The sequence below is a fragment of the Prionailurus viverrinus genome, chromosome B1 (assembly GCF_022837055.1).
Source record: "Prionailurus viverrinus isolate Anna chromosome B1, UM_Priviv_1.0, whole genome shotgun sequence".
Lineage (NCBI taxonomy): Eukaryota > Metazoa > Chordata > Mammalia > Carnivora > Felidae > Prionailurus > Prionailurus viverrinus.
The window spans coordinates 40,494,809-40,517,614 of record NC_062564.1 but is presented as its reverse complement, the minus strand read 5'-3'; the positions used below and the strand labels follow the sequence as shown (position 1 = coordinate 40,517,614).

Genomic DNA, 22,806 nt, shown 5'->3' with positions numbered 1-22,806 from the left:
TGGAATTGGCAGTTCAGTATGAACCCAAGAGAAACACCTGTGAAAATATTGATGTCACATATCCGTTTTTCAAGCAGAACTGTACATTTCTCAGATACAGGTCATCATGGTTGTTTTTTTTTTTTTTAAGATTTTATTTATTTTTTTTAATGTTCACTTTTGAGAGACAGAGGGAGAGGAAGAGACAATGCAAGCAGGGAAGGGACAGAGGAACCAAAGCGGGCTCCTCGATGACAGCAGAGAGCCCTATGTGGGGCTCTAACTCACAAACCATGAGATTATGTCCTGAACCAAAGTCTGGCGCTTAACCGAGCCTCCCAGGCTCCCATTATTGCATCCACACGACTCCTGAAACAGAATGCTACGGGCACCAGTGACAGTCACAACAAAGTTTATTACAATGAGAGGCAAGGCCTACCGATCGGGACCAACACTTTTGATAAGAGTGCGGCCCCGAACAGCCGGGGTACAGAGTTTTTATAACCGATCACATCGTTTTATCATCACCTGGGAACAGAACAAAGAAACAGGTTCCAGGTGAGTTAGAAACAGTTGCCTAATGAGGTGTTTACTTTAGACTTTCTGCCTCTAAGTTGCAACCACTGGATCTCCTTGACCCTGCCTCTGATGCTCTTTTCTTTGAACTTTTGTTTCCTTAATTGGTGAAGCCTAATTTACAAGGGTATGAGGCATAGTTTACCAGAGCAAAGCAAGGCTGTTATCTCTTAACCTTCAGTGTCAACACAAAGCTGTTATTTTTCAAGCTAAGCATTAGCCCTACACTACAATTTAACCCTTACACCATTAAGATTTTATTTTTAAGTACTCTCTACACCCAACTTGGTGCTCCAACCCACCATCTCAAGATCAAGAGTGGCAACCCACAACCCCAAGATCAAGAGTAGCATGTTCCACCGACTGAGCCAGGTGTCCAGGTCATATGTTTTAATGACATTTTCATTGCTCATTATCTAGGTTAAGCACTTCTCCGCATCCTACTGTTTTCTCTTTAGCCCCTACCGCAAAAGGCAGGGGAATAAGAAATAAAACACTCTGACATTGGCGGGCATATCTGTTAAAAGTTTACTATAGGAGGCTTCCCTATAATACGGCGTATTTTATTCTAGGTTCCGCCTGCTCTCTAGTACGGAACTCCACTGCAGTGCACTGGTACCATATTCTTACTGAAAGTTTTCACAAGTAAGTATGATGCCAGTGTTTGCCTCTTATCCTCGTGCATTCAATAACTATTATTGTGCACATACAATATGTGCACAAAAGTATCCTCGGTATGCTATCTCCCACCCGACTACCTGAGTTGACTTCACAAAGTCGGACTCCTTAGTTTTCCCCTTCTGGGGAGAGGATTCCAGAGAAACGTACTGGGAAAACAGACACTGTCTTGTTAAGAATCCAGGTATTCCCACGGAAACCCCGTTACGAAACCAACCATCTCGCCCAGCTTTCTCTTTCAGGTCTCCTGCACCGGGTGGTTCCCGTCTCTCTCGCACCCAGCAAGAGCCGCGAGAGCCCCGCCCCCGGCACCGCCCCCAGCGCGTGACGTCACCACGCGCGCCGCGCACCGCGCCCCCTGTCAGAGGCAGCCATTGTTCAGTAGGTCGCGCTGGCTTTGCCAGGGCTGGGTTGGTCCTGCCCCCCTCTCCAAGTCCCGGCCCCTCCTTAAAGCTGGGAGAGGGGGCCAGTCCGCGGCTTTGAGCACTCTGCGGTCCTCGGGTGCAGGCCACCATGAGCAAACGGAAGGCGCCACAGGAGTCGCTGAACGGGGGAATCACGGACATGCTCACAGGTTAGCGCCGCGCCAGGCGCCGCTGGCTTTCTTCTCCTTTCTTCCTACCTCACTGCCTTCCCGTCCTTCTCTCCTGTCCCCACAGCCCTGTAGATGGGTCTGGCCCCTTGCAGCGGGTAGTCTTCCGTACGTATCTTCCTTCAGCGCCCATTGCTGGTGGCTGAATGTCAGTCCTCCAGGGGACTCCTGTGTCACTGTTTGGGCTGTCTTTGGCCTGGCCCGTGTAGAAGCGTAGGGTCACTGTCCCTTAAGAAGTTGTTACATCCCCTTCTGGAAAACTCAGTTTTCGTTTGTTTACTCGTGGTTCTTGTTGACCCGAGCCTCTTGTTGCCTTTGCAGAACTCGCAAACTTTGAGAAGAACGTGAACCAGGCAATCCACAAGTACAATGCTTACAGGTGGGACGGTGCAGCATTCTCTGGTAGCATGCATCCTGGGATGTGTGGCAGTTAACAGGGCTGAGGGGCCAGTGGATATTTGGATCATATGCAAGAGGAGAAAAAACCAACAACTGAGGGTATTGACTCTGTGGTTGTACCTTACTACAATATTTCTGGGATAATTTGGGCAGAGCTCTGTAGGATCGTTTCTAATCGGTTCCCAATCTGATTGCAAAATAGGTGTAGCTGATGTGTGTTTTTCCTATCATCAAATATGAATTGCTGAAAATGCAGTTTGATTTTAAGCCATAATGAAAGACAGTGTATGAGGTCTGTGCTATGAAATTCATGGAATCAGATTTTCATCTGGTTGGTGTTTGGCCGATCCTTGGATCCATTCTATCCTGTCCATCTCACCAGGACCCTTATCATAGCCATTATTCCCACATGCAGTTACTTGTGCCCCTTAGCTCACAAACATGTCCTAAGTCCCTCAGCTCTTACAAGCAAAAACAAAACAGCCTTCTTAACTTCCCTCTACCCTCTAGCTAGCTCCTGTCTCTTTCCTCCACTTTACAGTTAAGCTTCTTGAATAATCTGTTTCTTGTCTGGATTTTCTCAGCCCTGGTCATTCATTATCTCACTGTGGTATAATTGTCATCCTGCCATTCCTCTGAAAATGCTGTCACCTACATCTCACCTTATTGAACTCTCACTGGCATCCACCATTAGCTCATTGCATTCAAGTCTTAACCTTGAATTCTGCGATGGCACTTCTGTCTGTTCTTTCACCTCCTGTATTCCAATGCTAGGAGTTCCCAGAGGTCTGCCTTTTGTCCTTTTTTCTCATTTTCATACTTTCCCTGGCAGTCTTAACATTCTTGGCTTTGGATACTGGTTATGTCATTGACTCCAAATCTGTATCTCATTGACTTTTCTTCAGATTTTTAGGCTGCTATTACCTTTATCTCCACCCTTTCAAAATTAACCTCATTCCAAATTCATTCAAAATTCAAAACTGATTATGCTTCTTACCTTATCTTTTATGACTTCCTGTTTAAAGTAATTGTTCTATCAAAAAAAATATAATTGTTCTATCATCCACACATTTGAAGATCTAAAAATCAGAGATATTCAACCCTACATTTTATGTCACGCCAGGCTTCAGAGAGGAGATGTTTAGTTTTGAAGGAGCCTGTCAAGGGATAAGTGAAAGGAAGAATAGTCTAAGAAAGGAAACAATATGTGTCAAGGTATTGAGACCTGAGGAGTATGACATTTTCCAGGAAGTCAGTAGTTCAGTTTGCTTATGGAATATGGTCGGAATGAGGAAATCAGTCTGGAAAATCAGGTGATGCCTGCATGTATTTCCCTACCCAGATATACATTTCTCTTGATTGTGGCCAATATATTCTTTTGAAAATAGTTGTCTGATCCTGCCATTCTTCCAGAAGGCCTTTCAGGATTAATTCTTTTTCCCTTCAGGCTTTGCTCCATAATGCCAGTTGTCTGGTACTACTTGTCCTTACTGAAACAGTTCCCTCAACAAACTGTCCTCAACATACCTTTCCAGACTCATCATCAGTTACATGCTAATAGAGGTTGAAATCCAAATCTAAAGGTCTGTATGTATTAGAACAGAATGAAAAACCAAGGATGCAAAGACTACCTGATATTTATGCTTTAGACTTAGATGTACTCTGGCTTTTTTATCAGCATCATTGCTAAACTATATTTAGCACTGAAATTACAGACAGGATACCATCGGTAAGCTCCCAGGGTGTGCCCAATGTGTCACCAGATTATTGAGCTGGATGTGTGTGGAGATGGGCAAGAATCACAGGTCAGTGCTTTATGCAGAACTGAGATGAGAGCAATGAAAAAAAGAATATAACTATAAGGACATGGCGGAATGCAGTTGGAATTTTAGGCCATGAATTTAAAAATAACCATCCATAAACCCCTTTGGTATCTAGTAGTCTAAATACCACCAGGTGGCACATTTTTATGAGAGTTACAAACAATTTCTGAAAACTAGCTTATCCCCAAAAGGAAAGGCTACTGGTCTGCTGAATCTCCCTAGTTTCACATATACAGTTAAAATTATGCTATCCTCAAATGTGAGGATTTTCAAAATACTTCTAAAAGATATGCAGGTGGTCTGTCATTTCATCTGAGTTTTTTAAGTTTGACACAGATGTGGAAAATTAGTTATTATGATAAAGTTTGAGCTAAATATTTGCTTGTATATGTGTTCCAGTTTAAGAAAAATTAAGACCTCCCTGGATTTGTAACTAACTGATTTTCTTTTCTTTTTTTTTTTTTCCTCTTATAGAAAAGCAGCATCTGTGATTGCAAAGTACCCACACAAAATAAAGAGTGGAGCAGAAGCTAAGAAGTTGGTAAGTTTAGTGAGCAAGCTGATTGTAGAGTTCACACATGTACAAATTTGATGGGTTCCACTGGAAAATTAAATTTGCCTCTCCAAAGCTTCCTTGATCCACATACGCAGATTTCACTGCTCCTGATTTCTTGGAATAATATTAATGCTATATCAGTCATACTGTTTCATTGTTAAAGTGTGGAGGGTGTAGATTGAAATTCTGCTTTAAATATATGTAATTATAATTTTTTTCTATACCCTGCCATATACATATGTAATCACACTGAATTTCAGCTTGAGGGTTAGTCCTCAAGAATGTGGTGACAGAACGTATTGGCATGTCTGGTCCCTAGCTCTTTTTCTGATAACAGGTATAAGAATTTATGTGAGTTAGTGAGAGTTGGTGTTCCCAAAGAGATCTTACCTACTAATCACATAATTGAGCCCCTTAGTATATTAACGCATTTAGCCCTCTTGTCTGTAATTTTCTTGAAGCCCTATATGCTCTGTCACTGTGTGTATCACAATTTCTAGAGGGTCATGGCTCTTGCTAATTTATATTTGTATTGCCAAGAATATACTAGGAAAGTCTACATGTTGTTCTCTTTCTTTTTTTTTTTAATGTTTATTTAATTTTTTTGAGAGAAAGTGACAGAGCAGGAGTGGAGGAGGAGCAGAGAGAGAGAGAGAGACACACAGACTCTGAAGCAGGCTCCAGGCTTCGAGCTGTCAGCACAGAGCTGACGCAGGGCTCGAAACCACAAACCACGAGATCATGACCTTAGCTGATGTCGGCCGTTTAACCTACTGAACCACCCAGGCGCCCCTGATAGATTGTTTTCTTTCATCTAAATCTCACTAAAAGATTCTAAGTTCCTGAAAATTGAGGACCATATCTTAATTCATCTTTTGTTAAAGATGTCAAACTGACGTGGCTTTTGATTGGTCTAAGTCCTGACAGTTATCACCTTCTTTTGTTATTCTTTACCCATTTGTGTTCACAAAAGTCCTCTAGAATTTAAGTTATCAATATTTGATTGTCCTTAATTTTCTCATGAGAGCCTTCAAAATATGAGCCATAACTGTCCCGTATTTTCACCTTTCAGAGTCGTGAAATTACCATAAATCTTGTACATCTTATGATTGAGTGACAGATTATCCACATTAATCATGTGCCACATCTTCATCTTGAATTAATTACTCAATACTAATCATGTCCTGGTGTATAGGTTTTAAATCTTTTGTACCAATAGACAGTTCTCAACTTCAGTATATCCTCCCCAAATAGACTAGCCAAGGAAGTTATAAATACATTGGACTTTAATTCTGAGTTTCTTTCCTGGTGAACTGACCCAGTGTTAACCTCAGGAGCCACTTCTGCTTCCATTCTGTTCCCCTTTTATCACTATTGACTTTCCTTTTTTATGTTAATTACCTGCTCATTTATTAGATTCAAACTTTTGACAAGCTTTAATGCACTTCATCCCAAATCTGAGCTTATGGTATATCTCTAAAAAAAAAAAAACCCACAAAAGTATCCAAAATTCCTTTTACATGAGACTGGACTTAATATGAAAATCACATAGGGGCACCTCGGTGGCTCATTTGGTTAAGTGTCTGACTTCAGCTCAGGTCATGATCTCATGGTTCGTGAGTTCAAGCCCTGTGTCAGGCTCTGTGCTGACAGCTCAGAGCCTGGAGCTTGCTTCAGATTCTGTCTCTCTCTCCCTCCCCCACTTATGCGTGTGTGCGTGCATGCTCTCTCCAAAAAATAAACATTAGATAGAAAATATGAATATCACATCATTATTCCTTTCCACTATTATATTAAAAATCACCAACCTACTCTTTGGCACATATGAGTGCTTCTCAATAATTCTAGAAGTGTGATATTTCCAGAATGAGTGTTTGCCTCTTAATCCTTAATGTTAGGTATAGGAAATAGCCTAGGCTTAAATTGCTTCAGGTCAGTATGTGTCTTCTGATAAAGAAAATGAGAAACCTGAGCAGTTTCCATTTTCTAGTCTGTTCTGCTTCCTAAATCTTGTTCATTTCTATCTGGTAATTGCTGTTTTCAGAACTTGAATATGTGTTCAGTAGTCCTGGAACACTTATTAAGCATTAAATAAATCAAGAATATGGAAGGGTATACATAGGGCTAAGAGACAATAGGAAATAACTGGCACACATGTTGTGCACTTGAACATTTAACTTAAAAGGACCAATACCACCAAGAGTGAGCACTAATGTAAACTGTGGGCTTTGATGATGATGTTTCAATGTAGGTTCATCAGTTATAATAAAGGTAGTGTTGTGGTGGGGGATGTTGATAGTTGTGGAGGCTATGTGTGTGTGGGGGCTGAGGGTATGCGGGAACTCCGTACTTAGTGATCAATTTTGCCATGAACCTGTAACTACTATAAAAACTTATTTAAAGGGAAAAAATAAAAAGGAAAAAAACATGAAAAAAGTGTTCAACTTGACCAATAATCAGAGTTGCAAATTAAAACAAGATGCTGTATGGTGTTATCAAACTATCAAATATAATATACAGTATGGATAAAGATGTGGAAAAAGACATACAGTTACTAATGATGGAAATCTTGGTTATTTACAGCTTTTCTGAAGGATAATTTGGCAGAATGTTGGCAAAATGCCTATCTCCTTTGTCCCAACAATTTTACTTTGAGGAATTTATCCTGAGGAAACCAGTAGAGATGGATGTATATAAGCATCATTCGTTCTGCACCTGTATGCCACGTATTCTCCTGGTGCTTCAGGTGAAGCAGTAAAAAGACAGGATCTCTGCTCTCATAGGGCTTATGTTCTAGAGCAGTGCTATCCATCACAATAACCATGAGCTGCATTTGGCTAGTGAGCTCTTAAAGTGTGGCTAATGTGACTCAGGGATTGCATTTTTTCACTTTAATCATGTAAACTTAGATCGTCTCATGTGGCTGGTGGCTACCGTGTTGAACTATACAGTTCTAGAGCAGTGGTTCTCAGTGTGGTACGTAGACCAGCAGCAGCATCACTACCTGGGAACTTGTTAGAAATGCAACCTACTGGGGGAGCTGGCTGACTTAGTTGGTAGAGCGTGTCAGGGTTGTGAGTTCAAGCCCCACGTTAGATGTAGAGTTTACTTTAAAAAGAAGGAAGGAAGGAAGGAAGGAAGGAAGGAAGGAAGGAAGGAAGGAAGGAGAGAGAGAGAGAGAGAGAGAGAGAAAGAAAGAAAGAAAGAAAGAAAGAAAGAAAGAAAGAAAGAAAGAAAGAAAGAAAAAGAAGGGAACGGGAGAGAAGGGAAGAGAAGAAAGAAATGCGACCTTTTAAGTCAGAAACTCTAGGGTGAGATTGGCTTTCTGTGTTTTACCGCATCCCCAAGGTGATGATAATGTATATAAAAGCTTAAGAACCTCTGCTCTAGAGGAAATTCATGACATGGTTATATCAAAGTTTGTGAACTATCTAAATGTTTACCTGTAGGGTATTTGTTAAGTAAATTATGATACATTCGTACAGTGATATACTATGCAGCCATTAAAGATACTGATGTTGTATTTATATATTGATATGGAGATTTGTTCATGATCTGTTTTTAAGTTAAGAAAATACAAAGCAGTATGATTCTGTTTTTGTAAGAAAACTGTGTGTGTGTGTGTGTGTGTGTGTGTGTGTGTGTGTGTATGTACATATATATATATATATATATGCACATATATGCACATGTAACTTTGCTTATGTATATAAGCAGAGAAGGCTATGTAGCAGATGTTAGGTGATGAGATTACAATTTATTTTAATTTTCAGGGTGATGAAATTAGCAAGTGATTTTAATATTTTTCTTTTTGCAATTCTATTTCTCTTTTCTACAACAAAAATTAATTTAAAAAATAAGTCATTTAGAATTGTTTTATTAGGGCTTCTCTTTTGTCAGTCATTTAAGGATTTTGTTGGGAGAATATATTTTCACCATGACTCAATTTTCTGTGTCCTTGGTTTTAAAACTGGTCATGTGATGATCATTTTTTTCATTTCCCATTTTTTACTTTATCTTTGAGTGATTTGGTAAGCATTATATTTATATGAGTTTTATATTTTTAATTTTCTATTAGCCTGGTGTAGGAACAAAAATTGCTGAAAAGATTGATGAATTTTTAGCGACTGGAAAATTGCGTAAGCTGGAAAAGGTAAAATTTTAACTTGTTTGCTTATTTGATTATAGTGTATGCTTTTTTTTTTTTTTTTTTTTAGTGTTTTTTTTTATTTCAAGAGAAGGAGAGCAAGCACGAATGGGGGAGGGACAGAGAGAGAGGGAGAGAGAAAATCCCAAGCAGACTCCATGCTATTAGCATGTTAGCACTAATATTTAGTGCTAATTAGTGCTAATTTAGTGCTATATTAGTGCTAATAGCACTCCATGCTATTAGAGTCCAATGCAGGGCTCAGTCTCACTATTTGTGAGATTATGACCTGAGCTGAAATCAAGATTTGGACACTTAATGGACTGAGCCACCAGGTGCCCCTCTAGTGTCTGTCTTTAGGGCAACTATCATATAGCATCATTGCAGGATGACTGATGTCATTCACCTGGTGAGATGGAGAAGAAAAAGAGAGGAGTGGAGTTTATGGCTTTAAGTGGTCTATTTTTTTAATTTGAATATCGTTCCCCTAAAATAATAATTGTTCACTTATTTTATGTGTCCTTTATTTTTTAAAAATATGTTTTTTGGGGTGCCTGGGTGGCTGTCTTTGGGCATCTGACTTTGGCTCAGGTCATGATCTCGCAGTTCGTGAGTTCGAGCCCCACGTTGGGCTCTGTGCTGACAGCTCAGCCTGGAGCTTGCTTTGGATTCTGTGTCTCCCTCTCTCCCTCTCACTTCTCCCCCACTCATGTTCTGTTTCTCTCTTTCTCACAAAAATGTTTTTATTTTTAATATTTACTTATTTTTGAGAGAGAGACAGAGAAACAGAGCACAAGCAGGGGAGGGGCAGAGAGAGAGGAAGACACAGAATCCAAAGCAAGCTCCAGGCTCTGAGCTGTCAGCACAAAGCCCAACGCAGGGCTCAAAATCATGACTCGTGAGATCATCACCTGAGCTGAAGTCGGACACTTAACCAACCGAGCCACCCAGGTGCCCCTTTCTATATGTCCTTTAAGAGACTGTTAGCAGCTGTATTACAATTAGCTCCTCGTATCATTCAGAAGGTAGGTTATAAACTTTGATAAAAGATTGTTATATTTTAGAATTTCTGTTCCTAAGCTCTTTAAAGCATTTTTATGATTTTATTTCTCCCTGGTGATAGTAACTATACCACTTATGGTCTTTTATGAATAAGCCTTTTAAAAGTATTGGATAAATGAGAGATGAAATATCTTCATTTGCTTTGTTATTCATCTATAACCACTGAGGTTATTTGTGAATACTTTTGTATGGTTTTACAAACAAATGTAAATGGCTCCTCAGGTCTCTTAGCAGACTGGTATATTTCCAATAAGATCATTTGAGTCCTCAGAGCATTCCAAAATCATTATTAGACTTTTTTTTTTTTCTTAAAGATTCGGCAGGATGATACGAGTTCATCTATCAATTTCCTGACTCGAGTTAGTGGCATCGGGTAAGAAGTATTTTTTAAGTAGACACAGTAGTAGGGTTGGTTTTATTTTTTATGTAAGACAGAATAAGTATATTCTGTTTCCCTTCAAAACCTGTACCTTGCCATCTCTGTGTCTTTGTCCATATAGTTCACTCTTCCATATCTTATATGTCTGAGGCTGGTTCTTCAGGTACTTACTACCTCTGCTTTCAAAGTCCATCCAAGGCAAGTGTTACCTCCTTCATAAAACCAGTTTGATTCCCCAGTCAGATATAATCTCCTTCTTCTAACCTCCACCTACACTTGCTCTGTGTACATCTTATCACTCCCTCCAGATTATGCCTCTTTTGCCTCTCTGAGCATGATATTTATCTTAAGCATTTAAACTTTTTTTCCATAGCACCTAACATAGTACCTTATAAATTTGGGACAAGCATCCAAGCATTTTTTAATGAAGGAATCTCTATCTTAAAATTTGAGTTAGCACCAAAGGGGGCTTCTTTGACACTTCTTGACAACATAAAGATTAACATTAAAACATTAAGGTTGTGGGGCACTTGGCTGGCTCACTTGGTGGAGCATGTGACTCTTCATCTCAAGGTGTGAGTTTGAGCCCCACATTGGGTGTAGAGATTACTTAAAAAATAAAATATTTATTTATTTAAATCCAAGTTAGTTAACAAAGTATAGTATTGGTTTCAGGAGTAGAACTCAGTGATTCATCACGTACATATAACACCCAGCACTCATCCCAAGTGCCCTCCTTAATGTCCATCACCCATTTAGCCCATTCCCCACCCACCTCCAGCAACCCTTAGTTTGTTCTCTGTCTTTAAGAGTTTCTTATGGTTTGCTTCCCTTTTTGTTTTTATCTTACTTTTCCTTCCCTTCCCCTATGTTAATATTGTGTTTCTTGAATTCCACAAGTGAAATCATATGGTATTTGTCTTTCTCTGCCTGACTTATTTCACTTAGCATAATACACTGTAGTTCCAGCCACATTTTTGCAAATGTCAAGATATGCCAGTCTTTAAAATCTAAGATCTTTTTGTTTGTTTGTTTTAATTTTTGTTTAACATTTATTTTTGAGAGAGAGACAGAGCATGAGTAGGGGAGGAGCAGAGAGAGGGAGACACAGAATCCAAAGCAGGCTCCAGGCTCTGAGCTGTCAGCACAGAACCTGACGCAAGGCTCAAACTCACAAACTGGGAGATCATGACCTAAGCTGAAGTTGGATGCTTACCCAACTGAGTCACCCAGGCTCCCCTAAAAACTAAAATCTTAAAAACAAACAAACAGGGGCGCCTGGGTGGCTCCATCGGTTAAGTGACCGACTTCGGCTCAGGTCATGATCTCGCAGTCCATAAGTTCGAGCCCCGCATCGGGCTCTGTGCTGATAGCTCGGAGCCTGGAGCCTGCTACTGTTTCTGTGTCTCCCTCTCTCTCTGCCCCTCCCCTGTTCGCGCTCTGTCTCTCTCTGCCTTTCAAAAATGAATAAATGTTAAAAAAATAAAAAAAAACCAACAAAAACCACTAAGGCTACACTGCTTTGCTTAAGTCGCATCTTTATGGAATGAGGCATTCTTTTAGATATGTGATTGTTCCTTTAAATAGCCACATTCTGATGAAAGTTATTGTAAAATATATTAAATTCTTAAACTTAGTACTGAAAATGAACATGACTCCTCAGGGACTTCGGGCCTTTCTAAAGTATTAGAAGTTGTTCTAAAGAGCATCTGTGTTATTATTATCTTCTTTTTCTAGGGAAAAACACTGAATATTGCAGGTGGGGTAACTGGCAAAGTCAGAATTAGAACCCATGTTTCTGGACTCCCAATTCAGTTCTACTTGTTATGTGCCATATTGCCTTTCTGCTATGAATATCTGTTTCTGTGTCTCTACAAATACTCTTTGTCATAAAATTTTAAATACCATTTCAGAGACCTTCCTTTGCTACCCAATCTAAAGTAGGACCCAGCCACTCGTCACTTTTCTGTATTTTAATTCATTTACCTGATACTTTAAAAATTTGTTTATATACCTATTTATTTTCTCTCTCTCCCCACTGGAATGTAAGTAGGTAGGTAAGACCAAGGTGCTTATTTGTCTTATTCTTGCTGTATTTTCAGCACCTAGAAGAGTATCTGACACATAATAGGCTCTCAGTTAATTGTTTGAATGAAAGAACTGTTTTCTTGTTTGTATGTCTGTCTGATGAATTAAGGTATATGTGTACTATAGCACCTAGCTGCTTGGATGTCTGTTTCATATCCAGGTTCATGGTTGTCTTCCTAGATTGAGACTTCAGGAATTCTTCTCTTTGGATAAAATCACACCACATTTTAACAGGTCTTGTTTAGCTTCACAGTAACTCTTCATGTTTGACAAGAGAAGACATACTTGGTTATTTGTTATTAAGGGGTCCTGAGTTTCACTTGATATTTAGATAATGCTTTTCTTTTTTTGTAGCCCATCTGCTGCAAGGAAGTTTGTAGATGAAGGGATTAAAACATTAGAATTAGAACCTCATTAAATAATCTAACATTAAAATATTAGAAGGAATAAAACTTGGTTATTTGTTATTAAGGGGTCCTGAGTTTCACTTGATATTTAGATAATGCTTTTCTTTTTTTGTAGCCCATCTGCTGCAAGGAAGTTTGTAGATGAAGGGATTAAAACATTAGAAGGTGAGTATGTACAATAGGTCACCAGTCCCAGGTCACATATGCTCCTGAAGGATGGTTAATGCTCTAGCAAACTAGAACTTGAAAAACCTTTTCTCAACTAGTAAATAGGAATGGTAAGACTTTCATTTTAACTCTATAGCAGAGAGTAGATGTAAAGTAGAGCTTTTATTCCTATATTAAACTTGTTTAGGTTTATTACTCAGAAGAAGAGGAGGTGGCTTCTTTATTTAAATGCAGTGATTTTTTTTTTTTAATTTTTTTTTTTCAACATTTATTTATTTTTGGGACAGAGAGAGACAGAGCATGAGCGGGGGAGGGGCAGAGAGAGAGGGAGACACAGAATCGGAAACAGGCTCCAGGCTCTGAGCCATCAGCCCAGAGCCTGACGCGGGGCTCGAACTCACGGACCTCGAGATCGTGACCTGGCTGAAGTCGGACCCTTAACTGACTGCGCCACCCAGGCGCCCCTAAATGCAGTGATTTCATTTGTAGATTTTGAAACAATTTAAATTGCCTTTTGTTTCTCTAGTGAAATTTTAGACAACAGAATCCTACACATTCAGCCTTAAAAGCAAAGTGATATACATGGAGAAAGATTCTGTAAGAGGCTTGCAATACTTAAGGAATTTTTGATTTCAAAGAAGTGATAAAAATAGAGCCTAAATCAAGTAATTATAAACATATTCCCTAAACCTAGTATAGTAATCCTTTGAATATAATTTATTTCTTCATACTTTTTAAAGGGTATATACTATATATAGGTAGATTTATTACAGTATATTTATTATAGTATGTATGTACAGTATACAATATAGATAGATTTATTACAGCATTTGGGGTTTAATATTTGTGGATTCAACTATCTGCAAGCAACCGAAATGGTTAGGTGGACAGGTTCTAGAGATGAACCTGGGTTTGAATCCATTCTCCACCACTTTATTAGAATTGATGATGATCATGGTGCTTTGGTTTCTTAGCTGCAAAATGCTATCATAATTTCTACCTCATATGATTTAAAGCAGTAATGTATGAAAAGCACTTAGTGCACAGTTCTTGGTATGTAGTAAGTACTTAAAAGTGGTAACTGACTCTCAAGAGGCATGATTAATTAGTAATACTGCAAAGTTAAGAATTTGTGTGAGTCACATAGCAAGAGAATGAACTCTACTATATCTGCATCTCAGAGAGGGTTTGGGCTCTTCTGCCTGTGGCATATTTGGTTTATCTGAGTGAAATATTGGTTAAAGGGGTCAAGAATTTGTTTTTAAACAGAAGTTGCATCCCTTGGGAGTGTCAGAGATCACCTATAATGGTTTTTACAGTATTTCACAATTCACAGATATGTAATATAACTGTCAACATCTATATCCTTACATATTACAAATTCATTAGTTCCATTGCATTTTCAGTGTTTACTATGTACACAGAACTATGACAAATATTAAGTGCTCCATGTATTATAAAGATTTTTGTTTTTCTCCATTTTGTATCTCCAGAGAGAATCTATGTGAATATAAGGGTGACTGTAGAAATTGCTTTGGAAGCATACTTATCTTGCTGTTTCTTTAACAAGGCTTACTCCTGTACTTATGCCCAGTGAAGGAACATCACTTCTAGATTTCAGATATGATGTGACAGCTTTTTAATCAAAATAATGAAGATAACACTTTTCCTTTCAACAGGATTTCAGCCACAGTGCCTATACAAGTTACTACTCAATAAATACTAGTTGAATGAAGGAGTAAATGAACAAATGGGCAATATAAACTAACATAGTCCTAAAACATTCAGAAGTTGTGGCTATTGCTGCTATGAACCATAAATTAAGCAATATAGGTTCTTATAATGCTGCTTTTTGCTATAGTCAGTGAAGTGTGGTATGATCCTGGCATGTTTAATCTATTATTCTGTGTAACTATAATTGAAATTTTGATTCAGTAAATAAAAATCATGAAATCAACTGTTAGATTTTACTACATTGATTTGAAGAAACTTTTATCTAGTTCTTAATATCAGAATTTTTTTATCTTTTCAAAGTCATTTCAGTGTATTTTCCTGGTAGTTCTTTGTAAAAAGGATCACTAAATTTAGCGACTTTTTTCCCAAGAATGTTTAAATTAGCACCTCAACTTTATATGTCTTCTATACAGATCTCAGGAAACATGAAGATAAGTTGAACCATCATCAGCGAATTGGGCTGAAGTAAGATAGCAAATTTTCTTTTATTTTGACACGTAAGATGTAAAAGTAAAATTTTTTTATAGCTATTCTTCTTCCATACACCATAATAATTCTTCAAACTTAGCTAAACACAATCATTTTTCTATTTCAGGAATACTAAGATTTGTTGCAGCTTTTGTAGAGAATATGCCTGTTTTCACACATCTTGTTATTGCCTTCTAGTTTGCTTTCTTGTGTTGAGTATTTCCCTCATGCTCTTGACTTCAGGGAGGAACTTCCTCTTAAAATACATAGGACTGAGTGCATCAGTCAGTTAGCAGGTGTTTATTTTGTGCTTAACTATTGTAGAAAGCATTGTGTCAGGTCTGGGGTAAGGTTATAAACAGGATCAGTGTAGCTCTTAAGAAGTTTAGAGTCTGCCCAAGAAGCTAGGACGTGAGTACGGAATGCTAAATTAGAAAAAGATAAAAACCCAAAGACCTAAATAATGGTGTAGGAATGTTGTATATCAGCATCAGTAATTATTTTGTGTGCTGATACAATCTGGAATCCCTTTCGTAATGCATAGTACATAAGCAGGTATCACTTCCTGTCTTACAGTCTTGTTGGCAGGTTAGCCCTGTTGATGCCTCACCATAATCCTCTAAACTCACACTGCTCTTCTAAGACTCTGAGCCGGTCAGAAACCAGGATGGTGTAGTCCTCCCTTTCCTTGCATTTACTCAATAGAGATCTTCTGAAGAACTTGGTTGTTGTGAGAGGTGGTTTTGAGCAGGTGCTTTATCAGTTTTAGATGTTATTTCATACTGAGATATTTTTGTAACAGCTTTATTGAAATATAATTCAGATACCATACAATTCATCCTTTTATAAAGTATACAGTTCAGTGGTTTTTAGTATATCCATGGAATTGTGCAACCATAACGACAGTTGATTTTAGAACATCTTTGTTATATCCCAAAAAGAACCCATACCTATTGGCATTTACTCCCCATTTCTCTCTACCTGCCCCTCTCTCTCCACCCACCCCCCACCCCCACTCTACCCCCACCCCCTCTTCTGACAACCATTAATATACTTTCTGTCAATATAGATTTGCCTTTTCTGGTCGTTTCATATAAATGAAATCATACAATATGTGATCTTTTGTGAATGCCTTCTTTCACATAGCATAATGTTATCTGGATTCATAGGATAATGTTTTAAAATATGATAATTTTGCAGGATTTAAGAGCAATAAACTGTAACCCCGTGACTTATACACAAAGTGGAGGGAGCAGTCCACTTTGGAAATATACTAACTTACTCTTGGTATAGGAAATGTGAAGTTTATTTAAATATATTTACTTACTCTTATAGGAATGTGAAGTTTATTTAAAAGAAGTTTAGATGGAGTATCTGGAATACCATAAAGAATGACACTTAAAAATTTTAGTCTAAGTTAAGAAACAAACTTACCCTTACCCTCCATTTTTACTGTTATCTTCTTACTAAGTGCTAGTCTTGATTTTTGAATGATGTACTGGGATAAGGACACTTGATATGGTAGGCAGTTTATTTTTTAAGAAGATTTAAATTTCACAAAAATCGTTTGTCTACTTATTCTGTCTTTATAGATATTTTGAGGACTTTGAGAAAAGAATTCCTCGTGAAGAGATGTTACAAATGCAAGTAAGCGTGTGCTGAATTGTATTCTTTGATTAGAATTGACAATGTCACTTGTTGAAAAGCCATTTTTAGAATACTGACTTAATTTTTTTTCTATTAGGATATTGTACTAAATGAAGTTAAAAAAGTGGATTCTGAATACATTGCTACAGTCTGTGGCAGTTTCAGAAGAGGTAACATACTTCCTGATCTTAGGTTATTCATGCCTTGATATTATAATTGCCTAATGTATACCAAAAAAAAAATGGAAGAGATGTAATTTGTGTTACTTTATAGATATACTAAGATCCAGTTGAGTATTATCTAAGTTTATTTGTTTATAGATAGGAATATGTATTAAAAATTAGAAAATTCATCCTTATTTTATTATAGGATGATATTTTAATGACTAGCTTTAACAAATTTTATAAAACAATTTTATATATATTAAGAGCCTAGGAGCAATTGACTACATGCTAGTAAAGCTGTGGGAAGATGGTGGTGGTTTTTTTTTTTAACTTTTTTTATTTTCTAAGTTTTCTGTAACGAATCTAAAAATACTGTCTCTGAAGCACTAATTCCAAACCAGTTCTCACAACAACCAGGTCCTTCAGATGATCTCATTCTATGTGAATGTGAGCAAAGTGGGAACCAAGAGAATCCTGGTTTCTTACTGGCTCAGAATATGGAAGGGTAATATAAATTTTAAAATATTAACTTTAAAAATTGTAATACCAAAACTTGATTTAAAACTTTTGGAATAGTTATCTGACTGAATCCCTGGCCACCTTTGGAGTATTGCTTAAGCAGTAGGTAATGAGCTACCACAAATTCTCAGGGTAGCTGCTTTAAGAATCTGGAGCTGGGAGAGGAAAGTGCCACATCAATAATTGTTGACAAGTAGAAAGAACATAGGACTGGGACCAAAAGACTTGGGCCCTGAGGCCAAATCTACTGTCACTACATGATTGAAGTAAGTCTGTCTCTTCACATCCCCTTTTCCATATTTGCAAAATGAGAGGATTAAAGTTAACCAGTTGTTTGAGTTTTTCTGTGCATCAGAAATACCTAGAAAGTTTAAAAAGAAAAGTACACATTGTTGTACTCTGCTACAAACCTACTAAATAACAATCTTTTTAGGTGGGGCCTTAGAATCTGTATTTTCAGAACACAGACTTGGATACACAGCAGGCCAAATGCATGCTCAGTTGAAGATGACAGCCTTTCTGGATTTCAGTATTTCTATTTTAGTTTTGCTTTTATTGAGTAGATCATATGGTTGCATGCTTTAATATAAAAAAGGTATACACTAAGAAGTTTCCCTTCTACCCTGTCCTAGTTCACTCTTTCCACTCCCTCCCACCACTGTCCCATTAATGACCACTTTCCTGTGTGTTCTTTCAGTGGTTTTACAAGTAAATATAAATGAATGTAAATATATATCCTTTTTTCCCGTTTTGTTTTTTTTATTTATTTAAAATCTTTTTATTATTGAAGTATAGTTGACATACAATGTTATATTAGTTTCAGGGGTACAACATAGTGGTGACAATTCTGTACACTACACGGTGCTCACCACAATAAGTGTAGTTTCCATCTCTCACCATACAATGTTAATACAATACTGACTGTGTTAACTATGCTGTACTTCTCATCTCCATGACTTATTTATGACTGGAAATTTTTACGTCCTAATCGCTTTCACCTATTTTATCCATCCCCCCACTTAGCCCTACCTCTGGCAGCTACCAGTTCTCTGTATTTATAAGTCTGTTTCTGTTTTATTTGTAGTTTGTTTTGTTTTTTAGATTCCACATATAAATGAATCATATGGTATTTATCTTTCTCTGACTTATTTCACTTAGCGTAATACTCTCTAGGTCCATCCATACTGTCAAAAATGACAAGATCTCATTCTTTTTTAGGACTGAGTAACATTCCATTGTATATTCATACCACATTATCTTTACCTAATGAATACACGTTCTTGCTGTCCTCCTCCGCCTTTCACAAAAGTAACATAGTATATACACAGTATGTACCTTCTTAATAAAGCATATCTTGGAGATCTTTTCCACATCAGTATATAGAGAGCATGTTTATTCTTTTTTATTTTTTTTTTTTAACATTTATTTATTATTGAGAGACAGACACAGTGTGTGAGCGGGGGAGGGTCAGAGAGAGGGGAAGACACAGAATCCAAAGCAGGCTCTAGGCTCTGAGCTATCAGCAGAGAGCCGGATGCGGGGCTCCAACTCATAACCCATGAGATCAGGACCTGAGCCAAAGTTGGACGCTTAACCAACTGACTGAGCCACCCAGGCACCCCTGTTCTTTTTTATAGCTTCATAACATTTGGTTATGTCGGTGTTTCATACTTTATTTATTTGGTCCTTTGTTAATAGACTCTTGGGTTATTTCCCTTTTTATGCTAAAGTAATTGTTTTGTTTTTTAAATGGATAGAGTAATGCATTTTGGGTAGTAGGTTGATGGTAAAAGACACAACTTTTAAGAGAAATGAGAAGAAAAGAAGACAAAATTTTCTTTCTTAAAATAGCTTCCTTGAATGTCCTGGGAACAGCACACAATGAATCTAGTCTTCTTTATGTTTAAATATCTGGTTAAAGATTATTGATGCATAAAGTGGTGGTCCAGAGACACTGCCATATCTTCAGTGACCAAAAGTATGTTTTGCATATATTGTACTTACAAAAATGCAAAGAAAGGAGATAAACAGTATTATTTTATGCTAACTGTGCGGCAGGCACTATTCTAGATGCTTTTACATATTATTCTTAGTTGTACAATGGCCAATAGAGTAGTTTTTAGTAGTTTATAGGCAGAGAAACTGAGGTCTAAAGGAATATACAGTCCACATTTGTAATATTGAAACAAAAGACATTTAAAATGAAAATCCATTGAAAGGAACACAAACTTTTATAGTTTTATAATAAAAGAAAGTATAAATAACTGTATGTAACCTTTCTAAAGTTATGTGGTTGTAGAGTGGGGGTCAAAATAAAAACCTAAGTCATTATAAAGTGCTATATTCTTATCCATGATACCATAATAGTAATTTTTACTAATATTCATTAAATGAATTGAGATGTAAGAGTTGGAATGGATTTTCTGATTAGCCTTTACAGAGTTAGAACATAGTGTTTAATTTGAAGTTTTTAGATATATAGTGTTCATAGTTGTATTTTAAAGCTTTTTTCATAATGAGGATTTACTAATTAACATATAGTTGTTTTCAGGTATACAATATAATGGTTCAACTATTCTGTGCATTACTCAGTGCTCATCATGATAAGTACTCTTAATCCCCTTCACCTATTTCACCCATCCCCTCACCTACCTCACCTCACCTCTGGGAACCACCAGTTTGTTCTCTATATTTAAGAGTCTGTTTTTAGGTGTGTCTCATTTTTTCTTTGTTCATGTGTTTGGTTTCTTAAATTCCACACATGAGTGAAATTGTATGGTATTTGTCTTTCTCTGACTGACTTATTTCACTTAGTATAATACACTCTACATCCATCCATATTGTCGCAAATGGCAAGATTCATTCTTTTTTTTATGCTGAGCAATATTCCATTGTATATATAGACCACATCTTTTTATTTTTATTTCTTTATAAAATTTTTTTTAACATTTATTTATTATTGAGAGACAGAGCATGAGCATGAGCATGGGGGAGGGGGTGGCAGAGAGAGAGGAGGAGATACAGAATCCGAAACAGGCTCCAGGCTCTGAGCTGTCAGCACAGAGCCTGACGCAGGGCTCGAACTCATGAACTGTGAGATCATGACCTGAGTCAAAAGTCAGTCACCTAACCAACTAAGCCACCCAGGTGCCCCAGAAATTTAAATTGTTTTTTTTTTTTTTTTTTACATTTATTCATTTTTGAGAGACAGAGACAGATCACAAGTGGAGGAGGGGCAGAGAGAGAGGATGACACAGAATCTGAAGCAGGTTCCAGGCTCTAAGCTGATATGGGGCTCGAACCCACAAACCGCGAGATCATGACCTGAGCCGAAGTCGGACGCTTAACCAACTGAGCCACCCGGGCGCCCCTAGACCACATCTTCTTTATCTATTCATCTATCAGTGAACACTTGGGTCATCTATTGCTGGACACTTCATTGCTCCCGTGTCTTAGCTATTGTAAATAATGTTGCAGTAAACGTAGGGGTGCATGTATGTTTTTGAAGTAGTGTCTTTATTTTCTTTGGGTAAATGCCTATTAGTGGAATTACTGGATCATATGGTAATTTGATTTTTAATTTTTTGAGAAACATCTATACTGTCTTCCACAGTGGCTACACCAGTTTACATTCCTACCAACAGTACATGAGGGTTCCTTTTTCTCCACATCCTCGCCAACACTGTTTTTTGTGTTTTTGATTTTAGCCATTCTGACAAGTGTGAGGTGATAATCTCATTGTTCTTTTGATTTTTGTTTCCCTGATGATGAGTGATGATGAGCATCTTTTCATGTATCTGTTGGCCATCTGTATATCTTTTTTTGGAAAAAAGTCTTTCAATATTGTTTTTATTCATTATTGAGTATTTAGGTGCATTTTGTTTTAATTTTTTGTTTTTAACATTTATTTATTTTTGAGAGAAAGACAGAGCACGGGTGGGGGAGAGGCAGAGATGGAGGGAGACACAGAATCCGAAGCAGGCTCCAGGCTCCCAGCTGTCAGCACAGAGCCTGATGCAGGGCTTGAACTCATGAACCGTGAGATCATGACCTGAGCTGAAGTCAGACGCTTAACCGACTGAGCTACCCAGGTGCCCCTAGGTGCATTTTTAGTACATTAAACTCACCAACTGTATGTAATGCACATTTAATGCCAATCACTGTTGTTATTCCAGATTCTGCAGTTTATATTAGTATACCTGAACAGTTGGACAGAAAATTGAAATCTTTTAACTAACTCTGAATATGAAGTGCTGTGAAATATAGTTAGTCTACAAGAAGTAAAGCTCCTCAGTGTGACATCACTTTGGTTTTGTATTTGCCTGCTAATTTATAAATTCACATAGGGAATTCCATACATATTTTTTGTTATCATAGGTGCAGAGTCCAGTGGTGACATGGATGTCCTTCTCACCCATCCAAGCTTTACCTCTGAATCAACTAAACAGGTACTGCAGAATTTCTAGTCAAATATGCTGTTTTACACAACAGTAAATATCATTTTCTTTTTTTTGAGAGAGAAAGCATGTGTGTGTGTGCAAGCAGGGGAGGGGCAGAGGGAGGAGAGAGAGAATCTCAAGCAGGCTCCACACCCAGTGCAGAGCCCAGCATGGGTGTCGATCTCACACCTGTGAGATCATGACCTGAACTGAAATGAAGAGTCGGACACTTAACTGACTGAGCCCCACAGGCACTCCTAAATAATCATTTCTAAATGATAGTTGGATATTTCAGAATGAATTTTTGCTTTAATCTTTTTGAAAAGTCAGTTGAAGTGCTCTGTACTGATTGACATCTGTGAAAGGCAAAGTAAGTGGTTGAAAGGGATACACAATAGTGTTTTTCTGCAAGGAACTGGGGGTGGGGGGGGACAGTCTAATTTTCAAAAAAGAAACTTAGTACAACATTTCCAGAATTATTTATTGCCTATCATGGATATTTTAGAAAAATCCACTATAATATTCAGGTTTTCATTAAGAGAATATTTTCCTACTAAAAAATGTTATATTAAGAAACTTTATCCCTGTTAGAAAAACCCATGAAGGCAAAACATTTTTGATTTGGGAATATATACTTTTTTTTAAAAAAAATTATTTAGTGTTTGTTTATTTTTGAGAGAGAAAGACAGAGCATGAGAGGCAGAGGGGCAGAGAGAGAAGGAGACACAGAATCCAAAGCAGGCTCCAGGCTCTGAGCTGTCAGCACAGGGCTTGAACTCACGGAGTGTGAGATCATGACCTGAGTTGAAGTCAGACGCTTAACTGACTGAGCCACCCAGGCACCCTTGGAATATATACCTTTTAAAGATGAAGCAGCTAACTTTTTGATTTAATGAGACAGACGAACCCAAATGATGTTTGAGAGTATCAATGATATTGGTGAAAAATGATGGTTTCTAAAAATACGTTTCATTTGATAAA

General features: G+C 37.7%; 1 protein-coding gene across 1 annotated transcript in view; it reads left to right on the top strand.

The window, feature by feature from the left end:
• The first annotated feature begins 1,610 nt into the window (after positions 1 to 1,610).
• POLB (DNA polymerase beta) overlaps positions 1,611 to 22,806 on the top strand; it is a 29,997-nt gene continuing 8,801 nt past the window's right edge. The window contains exons 1-10 of the mRNA XM_047856868.1: positions 1,611 to 1,807; positions 2,147 to 2,204; positions 4,522 to 4,588; positions 8,682 to 8,756; positions 10,127 to 10,185; positions 12,802 to 12,851; positions 15,002 to 15,053; positions 16,649 to 16,703; positions 16,801 to 16,873; positions 21,764 to 21,834. Coding sequence (XP_047712824.1) covers positions 1,747 to 1,807; positions 2,147 to 2,204; positions 4,522 to 4,588; positions 8,682 to 8,756; positions 10,127 to 10,185; positions 12,802 to 12,851; positions 15,002 to 15,053; positions 16,649 to 16,703; positions 16,801 to 16,873; positions 21,764 to 21,834 — 621 coding nt within the window. The 5' untranslated portion in view covers positions 1,611 to 1,746. The remainder of the gene's footprint in view (positions 1,808 to 2,146; positions 2,205 to 4,521; positions 4,589 to 8,681; positions 8,757 to 10,126; positions 10,186 to 12,801; positions 12,852 to 15,001; positions 15,054 to 16,648; positions 16,704 to 16,800; positions 16,874 to 21,763; positions 21,835 to 22,806) is intronic.